Source organism: Giraffa tippelskirchi, chromosome 10 (genome assembly GCF_054371585.1).
Source record: "Giraffa tippelskirchi isolate mGirTip1 chromosome 10, T2T-mGirTip1v1.2.pri, whole genome shotgun sequence".
Lineage (NCBI taxonomy): Eukaryota > Metazoa > Chordata > Mammalia > Artiodactyla > Giraffidae > Giraffa > Giraffa tippelskirchi.
The window spans coordinates 79,353,379-79,367,283 of NC_137284.1; the positions used below are offsets into that span (position 1 = coordinate 79,353,379).

At 39.1% G+C, this 13,905-nt stretch overlaps 1 protein-coding gene across 12 annotated transcripts in view; it reads left to right on the forward strand.

Annotated features, from left to right (window-relative positions):
• The window catches only part of SLC25A40 (solute carrier family 25 member 40), a 75,271-nt gene that overhangs the window by 53,598 nt on the left and 7,768 nt on the right, over positions 1–13,905 (forward strand). For 7 of the 12 annotated variants that reach the window (XM_081536491.1, XM_081536492.1, XM_081536497.1 and 4 more), the window contains 4 exons: positions 8,866–8,933; positions 10,869–10,993; positions 11,607–11,780; positions 13,648–13,757. In XM_081536491.1, the coding sequence (XP_081392617.1) occupies positions 8,866–8,933; positions 10,869–10,993; positions 11,607–11,780; positions 13,648–13,757 (477 nt within the window). The remainder of the gene's footprint in view (positions 1–8,865; positions 8,934–10,868; positions 10,994–11,606; positions 11,781–13,647; positions 13,758–13,905) is intronic. The other 5 variants (XM_081536498.1, XM_081536499.1, XM_081536500.1 and 2 more) reach the window with 1 other exon arrangement.

Genomic DNA, 13,905 nt, shown 5'->3' on the forward strand with positions numbered 1-13,905 from the left:
CATCCAGATGCCTTTCTTCAGAGACTTTAATGGAAGCATCATTCGTTGTTGTTTAGCCACTCAGTCACGTCTGACTTTGCAACCCCACGTGCTGTAGAACACCAGGCTCCCCTGTCCTTCACCATCTCCTTGAGTTTGCTCAAACTCATGTCCTTTGAGTCGTTGATGCCATCCAACCATCTCATCCTCTATTGCCACCTTCTCTTGCCCTCAGTCTTTTCCAGCATCATGGTCTTTTCCAATGAGTTGGCTCCTTGCATCAGGTGGCCGAACTATTGGAGCTTCAGCCATCAGTCCTTTCAATGAATATTGAGGTGACTTCCTTTAGGGTTGACTGGTTTGATCTTGCTGTCCAAAGGACTCTCAAGAGTCTTCTCCGACACCACAGCCTGAAAGCATCGATTCTTTGGCCCTTAGGCTTCTTTATGGTCCAACTCTCACATCCGTACATGACTATGGAAAAACCATAGTTTTGACTATACTGACGGAGAAGGCAATGGCACCCCACTCCAGTACTCTTGCCTGGAAAATCCCATGGATGGAGGAGCCTGGTAGGCTACAGCCCATGGGGTCACTAAGAGTTGGACACGACTGAGGGACTTCACTTTCACTTTTCACTTTAATGCACTGGAGAAGGAAATGGCAACCCACTCCAGTATTCTTGCCTGGAGAATCCCAGGGATGGCGGAGCCTGATGGGCTGCCATCTGTGGGGTCGCACAGGGTCGGACACGACTAAAGCGACTTAGCAGCAGCAGCAGATTATACTGACCTTTGTCGGCAAAGTGATGTTTCTGCTTTTTAATACACTATCTAGGTTTGTAATAGCTTTTCTTCCAAGGAACAAGCATCTTTTAATTTCATGGCTGCAGTCACCATCTGCAGTGATTTTGGAGCCCAAAAGAGAAAGTCTGTCACTTTTTCCATTGTTTCCCCATCTATTTGCCATGAAGTGATGGGACCAGATGCTATGATCTTAGTTTGATGAATGTTGAGTTTTAAGCCAACTTTTTCACTCTCCTCTTTCACTTTCAACAAGTGGCTGTTTAATTTTTCACTTTCTGCTGGGTCTTCATTGCTATGCAGGCTTTTTTTCCCCTCTAGTTGCAGGGAGTGGTGGCTACTCTGTAGTTGGTGGTGCACGGGCTTCTCATTACTGGGGCTTCTCTTGTGGAGCACAGGCTCTAGGTGGCACAGGCTTCAGTAGTTGTGGTCATGGGCTCAGTAGTGGTGGCTCTTGGGCTCTAGCTGCTGCTGCTACTAAGTCACTTCAGTCGTGTCTGACTCTGTGCGACCCCATAGACGGCAGCCCACCAGGCTTCTCAGTCCATGGGATTCTCCAGGCAAGAGTACCGGATTGGGGTGCCATTGCACAGGCTTAATAGTTGTGGCACACAAGCGTAGTTCCTCCTTGGCATGTGGGATCTTCCTGATCAGGGATCAAGCTTGTGTTTCCTGCATTGGCAGGTGGATTCTTTACCACTGAGCCACCAGGGCAGTCCTCATCATATGGTTTTCTTCTTCAGTCTGTTAATATGGTGTGTCATTGATTGATTTATTGATACTGAACTGTTCTTTCATCCCTGGGATAAATCTTACTTGATCCTGGTGTATGACCCCTTTTGATCATTGTTTATCTTTTTATTAAATTTGGTTTGCTAAGATTTTGTTGAAGATTTTTGCATATATGTCATCAATGATGCTGGCCTGCCATTTTCTTTTTGTGTGTGACATCTTTGCCTGCTCCTGGTATCAGGGTGATGCTGGCCTCATAGAATGAGTTTGGAAGTTTTCCTTCCTGTAGTTTTTTGGAATAGTTTCAGAAGGATGTCAGGGAGTTTATCAGGAGGCTTCCTGTGTGCTGTTTTCTCTGTTCCTTATTAATTGCTGAGTATTCAGGAATTAAGAGGAGTGCCATGCCGCTCCTGGGATTGAGGAATGCATGCATTTCCTTCGTTAGTTTTTCCTTACAGTGAAAAGTAACTATTTACGACCCTCTTCCTTTTTATGAACCATATGGTAAAAATGACCCTCTTTCTTTGATATGGATAGTCTCCTTGGTAATTTATAAGTCTGGTCTTGTGATCCTTATCTTTGCCAAAAAGCTACCTTGCAAAACAGTATATACACTCACACTATGTTGAATAAAGCACCCTTGTTCCATCAGAGCTTGGGTCCCTGTGTCTTTCTTTTTCTTTCTCTCTCTTCCTCAGGCTAATTCTTTGGAGCACAGAGGCCCATTGAGCTCACTTTCTTGCCCAGGCTTTCAAGACCTCCTCGAAAGGGTGCCCTGTGCCTACGTGAAGCAATGCAAACCTCGTGTCAGAGGTTTTATTGGTTCTCTGCGTAAACCAGGGAATATCAGCCTCTTTCTCTGTTTTACTCTCTTATCGTCAACTCTGGACCACCAGGTTCCGGTCCATTAAAGGACCCCAGCAGAAGGATAGGCATGAACTCTTCTCTAAGTATTTGTTAGAATTCACCTGTGAAGCCATCTGGTCCTGGACTTTTGTTTGTTGGAAGTTTTAAAATTACTGATTTAATTTCATTTCTGGTAATTCATTTATTCATGTTTTCTATTTCTTTCTGGTTTAGGAATTTTTCCATTTTTTTCCATATAGTTATTAATCTGTTAATGATCTGTTGTATTTCTGTGGTGTCAGTTGTAAAATTCCATTTTGATATATAGATTTTTGTGTATATATTCCTTTGCTGAGGTGTTCTAATTTTTCATTTGTTTCAGACATCTTTGTAAGTGATCATTCAGTGATTTATATGTTGATTGCTTTAAAATCTTTGTCAAATCATTCTGTCAGTCTCACTGTTAGTGTCTATTTATTGTCTCCTTTCATTCAGTTTGACATCTTCCTTCTTGTTTATTTATTTACTGGCTGCACCATGTGGTTTGCAGGATCTTAGTTCCCCATCCAGGGATCATACCTGGCACCCTGGCAGTGATGGCGCCAATTTCTAACCACTGGACCACCAGATAATTTCCTCTTCCTGCTTCTTAAGATGACAAGTGATTTTTTTAAAAAATTGGAACCAGGAAATTTTGAGTATTATGAGGCTCTGAATCTCATTTAAATATTCCAGTTGGCCCTTCTGACACTGTCAACTCAGAGGAAGAGGGTGCCACCTTGTTATTAAGCTAGTAGAGCTGGAAGTCCGTGTTCCTCACTCAGCCTCCACTGACACACAGAGTGGGGGTAGGGGGCTTTTACTTTTGAACAGTGTGGTCTGAGTGTTTGTGTTCCCTCCAGAATTCACTGTTGAAATCCTAATGCCTGATGCAGTCGTTGTAGGACATGGAGCCTTTGGGAGTTGATTAGGTCATGAAGGCAGAGACCTCATGAATGAGATTAATGCCCTTAGAAGAGAGGCTGCAGAGCTTCCTTGCCCCTTCTGCCTTGTGACAACACAATGAGAAGTGTGAAATCCAGAACAAGGCCCTCATTTGACCTTAGCAGAACCTGGATCTTGGACTTCCGGCCTTGAGAACTGAGAAATAAATTAATGTTGTTCATAAGCTACCCACTCTGTCGTGTTTTTTTTTTTACAGCAGCCTTAACAGACTGAGACAGTGGGAGTGGAATTTCTGACTCCCCTGGTGATTTCTGTTGCCACTGGTAAGGTGGCCTTATTACTGTCAGGTCTCTGCTAGTCTTCTGATACTGCTAAGAGCCCTTAACATATTCATCATTGTTACTGAAAAGCCCCAGTTGATAATTTTAAAATCTCTGCCATATCTGAACCTGATTTTGATGCATGGTTTGTTTCTTCAGACTGTATTTTTTGCCTTTTAGTATGCTTTGTAACTCCTTTTGTTGAAAGCTGGGCATGATGTATTGGGTTAAAAGACAGGCCTCTAATGTGGAGTTTCATCTGGTGAGACGTTAGGCTTTGTTGACTTCTGTATAGCTGTGTCATCGAGACTAAAATCTCCTTCACTGTCCCAGTTGTTGTCTTACTTGTTGTCTTTTCCTGGAGATTCCTCAGATAGTAAGGTAGTTTCCTTTGAGTGTTTCTCCTTCTTTAAAAAAAAGGAGAATAGAGATGTGGGGCATATTTGAAAACTGGTTTCTTTGCCCCTTACCCTGCTGGAAACAGGAGGGGATTTCTCTCAGATCTTAACAGTGAGGATCTGGTAGGGCTCATGGGACTAAAAGTCATGAAAGCATGGAGGCCCTCTCCTAGTAGCACCGCAGAGGTGTTGGTTCTCCAGTTAGTCTACACTGAGCTTCCACCATTTGTCAGTTATAGCTCATAGCGTTCCTGTTGGTGCTGGTTCTAACTTTGGGCTTCTGCTCTGCTGTGCTGTGAGTGAGTCTCTGTATTTGACAGTCTCTCCAGGCTCAGACGGTAAAGCGTCTGCCTACAATGCGGGAGACCGGGTTTGATCCCTGGGTTGGGAATATCCTCTGGAGAAGGCAATGGCAACCCACTCCAGTACTCTTGCCTGGACAGTCCCCCGGATGGAGGAGCCTGGTAGACTATAGTCTATGGGGTCGCCAAGAGTCAGACACGACTGAGCGACTTCACTTTCACTTATCAGTGTTCAAGGTAGCAGTTTGACGGGTGACCTCAATTTTCTGGTTATTCTAAGAGGAATTGATTTTTCAGTTTGTTCAGGTTTTTTTCTTGTTGTGAGGATGGAAGTGATGCTTCCAAGCTCTTTACATGCAGAACCAGAAATCAGAATTCTTCTTTGGCTTTATTTTGGTCATTGCATTCTTCTTTTTTAGGTGGAAACATGAATTATTGATTTTAAGCCTTTCTTTCCTCAGCTCCATATTTAAAGCTGTGAATTTCCTTCAAAGTACTAAATTAGCTATGTTCCAAAAATTTTGATGTTGTGTTTTTGTTATCAGTTGAAATATTTTCTGATTTTCTTTGTAATTTCTTTTGCCATGGATTATTAATTTTCCAATAATTGAATATTTTCCTAGATACCTTATTGTTCCTGATTTCTAATTTAATTCCAATCTGGTCAAAGGAATGTACTCTTAAGTTTTCAGATTTTTTTAATGTATTGAGTCTCGTGTAATGGCCCTATGTATAATCCGTCTTGGTGACTATTTTGTGCTCTTAAAAATCTATATTGTATTCTGCAGTTGTTGGGTATAGCGTTCTATAAGCCATTAGTTCAGGGTGGCTGATGTTTTATTTAGATCTGCTGAATTCTTACAGATTTTAAAGAATTATTCTATTATTCTCTGATAGAGGATATAATAATCTTTAGATATGATTGAGGATATGTCTATTTTCCTTTTTAGTTCTCTCTGGTCTGCCTCATAAGTTTTTGAACCTCAGTTATTAGGAACATACACATTCACTTGATACATCTTTATTATAATGAAATCTCTTTCACTGTCATTGGTAATGTTCATTATCTTGAAGTCTTTTATCTGAATGTAGTATAGCCACCTTGCAGCTTTTAGCTTTCTCATAGTAGTGTTTATGTAGCCTGCCTTTTTCCAATCTTTTACTCCAGGATGGTGACACAGTTCTGTCTGGTTCAGTCACCCTCTGTGTGCTCAGTAGTGTCCAACTCTGTTACCCCATCAACTGCCAGGCTCTTCTGTCCACGGGATTCTCCAGGCAAGAACATTGGAGCAGGTTGCCATTTCCTACTCAGGGGATCTTCCTGACCCAGGGATCGAACCTGCATTGGCAGGTGGATTCTTTACTGCTAGCACCACCTGGGAAGCCCTAGAGACTCCACAGATAGGATGTAGATGGCTGTTGATGTAGTGGCTTTTAATCGGAAAGTTTAGTCCTTTAATATAATTTTTCATATGGTTAGAGTATTAATCTATTTTTGTATTTTTTTCTAATTATTCCCTTTTTTCCTCCTTTCCTGTTATTGGTTTGAATTTTAATAACATTGTATTGATTCCTCAACTCCCATTTCTAGGCAAACAGTTCTTCAAAAGTGTTTCACATTGGGCATAGCTGATGTGCATGGCATTGTCTGTCCTTTGTTCCTGATCATCTTTTGAAGGGTGTTTGGAGAGTGAATGACCTTGGAAGATAGAGGCATCCTTACTCCCTGTTGTAAGTGGTTTGGGTCCCCTGAGGTCAGGTTTCCTCTCCTGTGGTGCATCCACTGTGTGTTCAGCTGTCACCTAGCCTTCTTCACACTGCCTGTGGAAACTGGGGCTCAGGATACAGGATCAGAATGCCGATTCTCTGGCTGCTGCTGTTGCTGCGATGATGAACTTTATGTCTCACCCCAGGGAGTTTCGTCTTTACCTGGGCTCTCATGATGCCATGCAGGCCGACTTGCTAACTCGCAAGTAGAGTGGATCTCAGGCCCCTCATGTCCTGACACCCTTACCCCCTCCTCTTCGTTTGTGCTGTTGCCTCATGGATGGCACATCTAGTACTTTACAGATTCCACAGTTCACAGTTAGAATTTTCAATTTAAATAGTCTTATGTCTTTTGAATAGTTAAAAAAAATACATATTTTACCTGTAACCATATATTTACCACCTATTTTCTCCTTCCTGCCTTTCTGAAGGTGGTAGTTACGTGGTGCCACCATGACCCTTTATCCTACAGAACTTCTTTCAGCATTTCTTTAATGAAGGTATTTTGGCAGTGTAATCTCTAAGTTTTTGTTCTATAGAAATGTCTTTATAAAGCATTTTTGACGTGTATTTGGCAGCATACAGAATTCTGGCTTGCCTTTTTTTTTAGCACCTTAAATGTGTCATTTGGAGAAGGCAATGGCACCCCACTCCAGTACTCTTGCCTGAAAAATCCCATGGATGGAGGGGCCTGGTAGGGTGCAGTCCACGGGGTCGCTAAGAGTCAGACAGGACTGAGCGACTTCACTTTCACTTTTCACTTTCATGCGTTGAAGAAGGAAATGGCAACCCACTCCAGTGTTTTTGCCTGGAGAATCCCAGGGATGGGGGAGCCTGATGGGCTGTCGTCTATGGGGTCGCACAGAGTCGGACACGACTGAAGCGACTTAGCAGCTTAGCAGTAGCAGTAAATGTGTTATTACATTGTCTTTTGGCCTTTGATGTGTCTGCTGAGAAGTTGGTCTTCATTTAATCATCCTTTCCCTATATGTATTTTGTCATTTTTCTCTACTGTTTTTTGCTTTGTTTTTTATTCACTTGGGTTTGTTTTTTTTTTTTTTTTGATATTTGGGACCCTGTCAATTGATACCTTTCACTAATTCAGGGAGGTTTTTGCTCATCATTTCATCAGGTAATTTCCTATTCTGTTTTCTTTCCTTTCGCTGTGACTCCACATAAACTAGTGCTGTACTGCTTGATATTTCCCCTCAGGTCTCTGAGCCTCTGATCATTCTTCTAAAGTTTTGTTTTTTTTTTATTTGGCCATGCCACATGGGTTGCTGGATCACAGTTCCCTGACCAAGGACTGAACTGGACCCTGGGCAGTGAAAGCATAGAGTCTTAACCACTGGACCACGGGGAAGTTCCCATTTTTCTTCATTCTTTTTCTCTTCCTTCTTCCGATTTTAGATTTGTCTTCAGTGACTCCTTGCTGTCTCCTTTCTGCTGTTAAGCCCACTTAGTTAATTTTTCATTTCAGGTTTAGAATTTTCACTTGGAACTTTTTTTTTTTCTATTTTTTTAAAATTTCTTTATCTATTTTTTATACTTGGAAGTTTTAACAGTAATTATTTCCTTGCTGAATTCCAAATTTGTCCATGCACTATGGACCCATCATCTTTTTAATTCTTGCACATGTTTATAATAGGTGTTTTGGAGTTCTTGTCTGCAGATAGCATCATCCTAATCATTTCAGTGCTGGTTTCTGATGACTACTTTTTCTTTTGTTTCTTTTTATGTCTAATGAATTTTGATTGGATAGTGAACATTATGAAGAATGCATTGTAAAGACTCTGGGTTCTTTTATACTCTTCCCAAGAGTCAATTCTGTTCTAAAAGGCAATTAACTTTGGCTAGATTCAGACTTCACACTCAGGCACCACTGTGGTGCGCTGCAGCTGAAATTCCCACCCTGTCTGCCATCCACAGGGTGTCTGGTTTGTTCTTGTTGTCTTCTCCTGGGGCTGCACAATTGAGTGGTGAGCCACATCTTGTGGCTGACTTTGTCTCTAAATTCAAGGGCTTAGGTCCTCTGTCTGGAGAAGGAAATGGCAACCCACTCCAGTGTTCTTGCCTGGAGAATTCCATGGACAGAGGAGCCTGGAGTGCTACAGTCCATGGGGTTGCAGAGTCAGACATGACTGAACGACTAAAACAGCAACAACAACATGTCCTCTGTAGCCTCTTTTCCTAGGATTTCCCTTCTAACTTTCTGATTAGTCTACGAGCCTGAACTCTGGTGTTTGCCGTCTCAAGCAAGTAAATGTACTGTTCCTTGCAGCTCCCATGGGCAAAAAGCTGTAAATGTGCAAACCTCATTCATGGCACTTTGACTTTTACAGTAAGCTTCACTCTAGCTTCTACTTGCTTTTTGTTCTTCCTCAGAGGTTTCAAATATTGGGTTTAAATAATCTCAGATTTCATAATTGGAGAGGAGAGTTATTCTAACTTTCTGCCATCCCTCCACTTCCTTTTTATAATAATCTTCAAAAAACATTGCTTCTCAGCCCTAAGTAGAACAATCCTAAGCTGAGTAATGTAGGTTTATTTTGTAAGCAGGAACTGTCACTTAGAAATGCTTTATTTGTGTCTGGAAGTTGAGAAAAATTCTTTTCTTTCCTTTTTAAAAGAATATATAAATCTGGGAAGCTTTTATTTTAGAAATAAATGCTTAAAAGAATCAAATACCAATTATCACTATAATCTTTTTTGTATGTCAGGTTCAGGAATATTAGGTATATATTTTGACCACTTATTTCTATTACAATTTTAGGATGCTTTTTTGAAAATCATTCGAAATGAGGGCATTAAATCCCTGTGGAGTGGCCTTCCTCCTACGTTGTAAGTTGAAATTTAGTATTTTTCTTTCTTAGTGATGGTGGTGGTTTTGTTTTGCCTTATCAGTATGATGGGACAACATCATGCATTTTTAATATCAGAACTTTTCATTTTCTAGAGCATTGTTTTGTGACTCTCACAGCTACCCCACATTTGATGATTTGCTCGAAGGACTCACAGGACATATACTAATGTCTGTGGTTTGTTACTGCAAAAGGCACGAAGTGGAATCAGTAAGGAGAGAAGGCATGAAGCGGAATCAGTGAGGAGACAAGGCATGAAGCGGAATCAGTGAGGGGAAAGGCACAGCAGGAGCTGGCCAGGCAGAGTCCTCCCGCGACCCCGCTTGTGACACACAGGGCGCATGCTGCCTCTCCCAGCCCCGAGCTGCCGCAGCAAGTGCAGCGGTTCTGCCTTACCGGCACTTGAATCTGAGTCCAGGGTTTGCTCCGGGGGCTGATGATATAGCATGCTGTGTTCATGACTGGCTGTGGTTACTGAAACTCCAGCCCCCCCAAAAGAAGCAGATGTTTACTAAATCTCACATTATTTGTACAAATCAATGCAAGCAAGCTGGTTTAGTGCTCCAGACATACAGAAAAGCCTTGTTACATGGAATATTTTAAGGGCTAAATTCCTTGAAGATGACTCAAGGTCAAGCAGACAAATAGGCCCTCCTGAAGATACCGATTTTGGGGCACAAGCATTCTTTATTTTTTCATGTTTAGAAATTAAGAAATTTGTGTTCATTTGAGTTTTTATTTTACTAAAATAATGAGAGGTATTGTGCTATTTATACTTCTTTTCCAGATAATTAAATTCTGTACTAACTAGCTATTATGTGAATTCATATCACAAGCTAGTAAGGCTGAATGTAAAAATTCCAATTAATACCTTGCCTTTTTCTGCCTTGTTTCTTTCTGATTTATCTTGTTATGGAGCACACTAGTCAGTTTTGAGGCACATACTCTAAACAGTGCCTAAGGTTATAAGGTTGGTGATAGATCCAGGAGCAGCAGTCCTGTTCCTAAGTTCTTGTCACCACACTTCACTGTAGAGTATTAGGCATTCCCACATGTGGTCTGTGATAGTCCTTTGGTTAGACCAGAAACAGAGACTGGTTTCTTGTTGCATTAAATCTTTATGACATGATAGTACCTTCGACTTTGTATTTAATTAATAACTCCCTCTTGATATTTTCATTTGAAAGAATGTCATTGGAATTTGCTTTGAGTATATATAATTCTGGTGACATTATTTTCAGTTATAAGCAAGTATGACATGGTCCGCAGTTCAAAAGTATTTTGTAATTGTGCTTGTACTGTTTTACAAGTAATTTTTACGAGATTTTTTACGTTAGTGATTTTCATGTTCTGTAATGTGTGTAGTTGGGAATGAAGACCAGACACAGAATAAGTCAAGACTACTTATTTGTCTTTTCATATTTATGACCTGACTGGGTGCTCTAAACTTACCTTCTCTACTACATTACAAATCTCTGGAGAGCAGAAACCTACTTTACATCTTTTTGTTGTCTAAGTTAAACACTGATAATTCTTAAAGAAAAATTGATCTCATAGCTGATTTGTTGTGGTTTCAACTTCTGTAAAATAGAGGGATCTTCATTTTGTACTTCCCAGGTGGTGCAGTTGGTAAAGAACCCACCTGCCACAGTGCAGGAGACACGAGATGTGGGTTTGATACCTGGGTCAGGAAGATCCCCTGGAGAAGGAAATGTCAACCCACTCTGATATACTTGCCTGGGAAATCCCATGGACAGAGGAGCGTGCCGGGCTGCAGTCCATGGGGTCTCAAAAGAGTCTGATGTGACTGAGCTCACATGCACTATGCACTGTATCTTGTACTTAATAATAATTTAAGAATATGTTTAAGCCTTTTGATAATGTACAAATCTTTTTGTTTGTATGTTTCTAACAGAGTGATGGCAGTTCCTGCCACAGTTATTTATTTTACCTGCTATGATCAATTAACTGCTCTTCTGAGATCTAAATTAGGAGAAAATGAAAGCCGCATACCAATTGTTGCTGGAATCGTGGCCAGACGTAAGTAATAAATTCACAATATTTTCATTCTGATTTCTACTTAAAGCTTGTTTTAAAAATTTTTACATTCATGGAGAATTTCAAATAGAGTATTGGTAAAGATTTATTTTGCATTGTAGTTTGTCCTCATATGTTAATATGCTCTAGAGGTCATATTGTGTGGTGACTGCCATCAGAATGGGATGGGATCAACCTATCCCATTAATTCTTGGACAGAGTTTTTAGATTTGAGATTGTAGACCTTAGATTCTAGATTTTAGGATAATAACACAGAGTCTAATTAATGCCAGAGTCTTTAATCATTTTCTGTATACACTTTGAGATTCAGAGTTTAATCAGAAGGACATTTTTCTCTGTGTAGTGGAAGTGAGGTTTATAATAGTCCTGGTTGGTGTATAACGGCTGTGGAACTGCTCTTGAAAGAGTATGTGAAATACCTTTATCAAGGAAAAATTCTGAGCCAGTGTGTTGCCATCATTAGATACTAGATACAGTTTGCAGACATTTCAGAATAAAATTGTAAAATATAAAAATGCATGAAATACTCATTTCTGCACACATGTTTCTGTAATGCATGGCTTTGCTTTTGTTGTATTCACTTGTTTCGTACCAGTTGGTGCAGTGACTGTAATAAGTCCACTGGAATTGATTAGAACCAAGATGCAATCTAAGAAGTTTTCTTACGAGGAACTACATCGATTTGTCAGCAAGAAAGTATCTGAAGATGGTTGGATTTCCCTCTGGAGGGGCTGGGCTCCTACCATTCTTAGAGATGTACCATTCTCGGGTAGGATTTATCTGCTACATTTTAAGTAGCTTTGTATATACCCCTTTTAAATCAAGGAAATTCTAGACTCTTTAAGGCTAAAGGTAAGTTACTGTCTTAGGTGATCACACACACCTAGTTCAGTGTGGCTCTCTCAGAGCTTGATAAATATTTATTTAATGAATGGTTTCTGTTTCAAGCCTGGTTTTCTTTTTAAATATTAATTGCTGAGTACTCATATTTAGGTAATGCAAACTACCTTTAAAATTATTGTAAAGAAGTCATAATTAGTAAGATATATAAAGTACTACAAATCAAAATATCATAACATTTAAGACCACCTGTAAATTATATTGACTCTTACTTTTTTCAATTATTAAAAATCTCCCCCACTTGAGTGAGTGTCTTGTAGGGACTATTAGAAATCAGATTCAAGATTGTTCTAATCATTGAATTATGAAAAGGGAGAAAATCATGAAGAAATATAAAATTAACAACTTATAGAATGTGCATACTTCAGTAGTACTTCTCTTGTGAAACTGATGTTTCCATTTAAAACCTGGAAGAAGTAATTATTGAGAACCGTTGTATTAACTTTCCACATTCTTTCTCCCTTTGATTTAATCCTTTGCTTGGACTCCTGTTCACAGTCCTGTTATCTTTCCCTTTCCGTTAGTATTTTTCTTCAACTTTTGTGTTCAGCTATGCTTTTTAGAAACACCATGGATTCCTAGACCAATACTTTTTCATTTTTTATTTTGATGTTTTATACATAAAAAGTAGTAAAGATATAAATTACCAAGTGCACTAATAAACACCTGTGACATCACCACCTCTGTAAATGAATTAGAACACTGCAGTTTTTAAAATCATGAAACCACATATGTCCACCTCCACTGTCACATCCTTAGTGGTAACCTGTTACCTGAATTTTTATCATTTATTTCATTTTAAAAAGTAGTTTTACCACATATATATTATTGCTAAACAGTGGTATTCAATTTTGCCTATTTTTGAGTTATAAAGTTTATTTTACTTGGAAATATTCCTTAAGTTTTGTTTTATATGTGCAACTGTTTTGTTTTCACTCTCGTTTATACATGAATAAACAAGTAAACAATGCTGTGAACATTTTTTAAGTCTCTTGCTGAGTATGTACAAGAATCTGCAGCTTTTAGTGCCGATTTTAAAAAATCTGTTTTAAAAAGTTTTCCAGGTGTTTGTGGATGTTGCAATGTGAATTGATTTTTGTCTGTTAGCTTATATTCAGCTTCTTCTAAAACTGTTATAAATTCTAATTTGTCTGCCTACCTTTTTTCTATGTAGACAATAATGTGTAAATTATAACTATTTCATTTTTAAGTTTGTGATGAATATCCTTTATACAGTTGAAGAGGCTGCCATTTATTTCTAGATTTCTAAGAAATTTCTTTGAATGCTTTTTCATCATTTTTAGATGATTCTACAATTCTGTTAATGTGGTACATGGTATCTAAAGCATTTCTCATGTTTACCACTATTGTGTTTATCAGATAACCCAATTAGTCATAGTGTGATAGTTCATGAAATACTTCAGTTTTTCTTCTTTTGGATTTTTACATCAGTGCTCATGAGATGTGACTCTCTCCTTTCCTCTCGTGTTCTTGTTGGGTTTTGAGATTAAAGTCCTACTTTTTACTGATGCATAGTTTTGTTTATAAGACTCCTAGAATATTACTGAGAATTTGGTTACTGTTTTTACAAATTTCACCTAGTATGTGTCTAAGCAGAAAGCAAGGTGTGTCAATACTAGAATTCTCTTTTCCTTTAATATATGATATTATTCAAATATTTTCCGTAAAGTCCACATTTCATTTCTGAATGTGTTCATTCTATTCTGTTTTTGTAGCAATGTACTGGTATAACTATGAAGTCTTAAAGAAGTGGTTGTGCGCAAAATCTGGCTTATATGAACCAACATTTATGATCAACTTTACCTCAGGGGCATTGTCTGGTTCTGTAAGTTTATTCTTTTGTTGTTATATTCCAAAATAGTGATAATTGTTTTACTAAAACAGAACAAAATATTATGTAGCATTTCATGTCTATTGAGATAGAACAACTTTAAAGTAGTGCATCCTCAAAGTGCTAAGTATTTACTACCCTA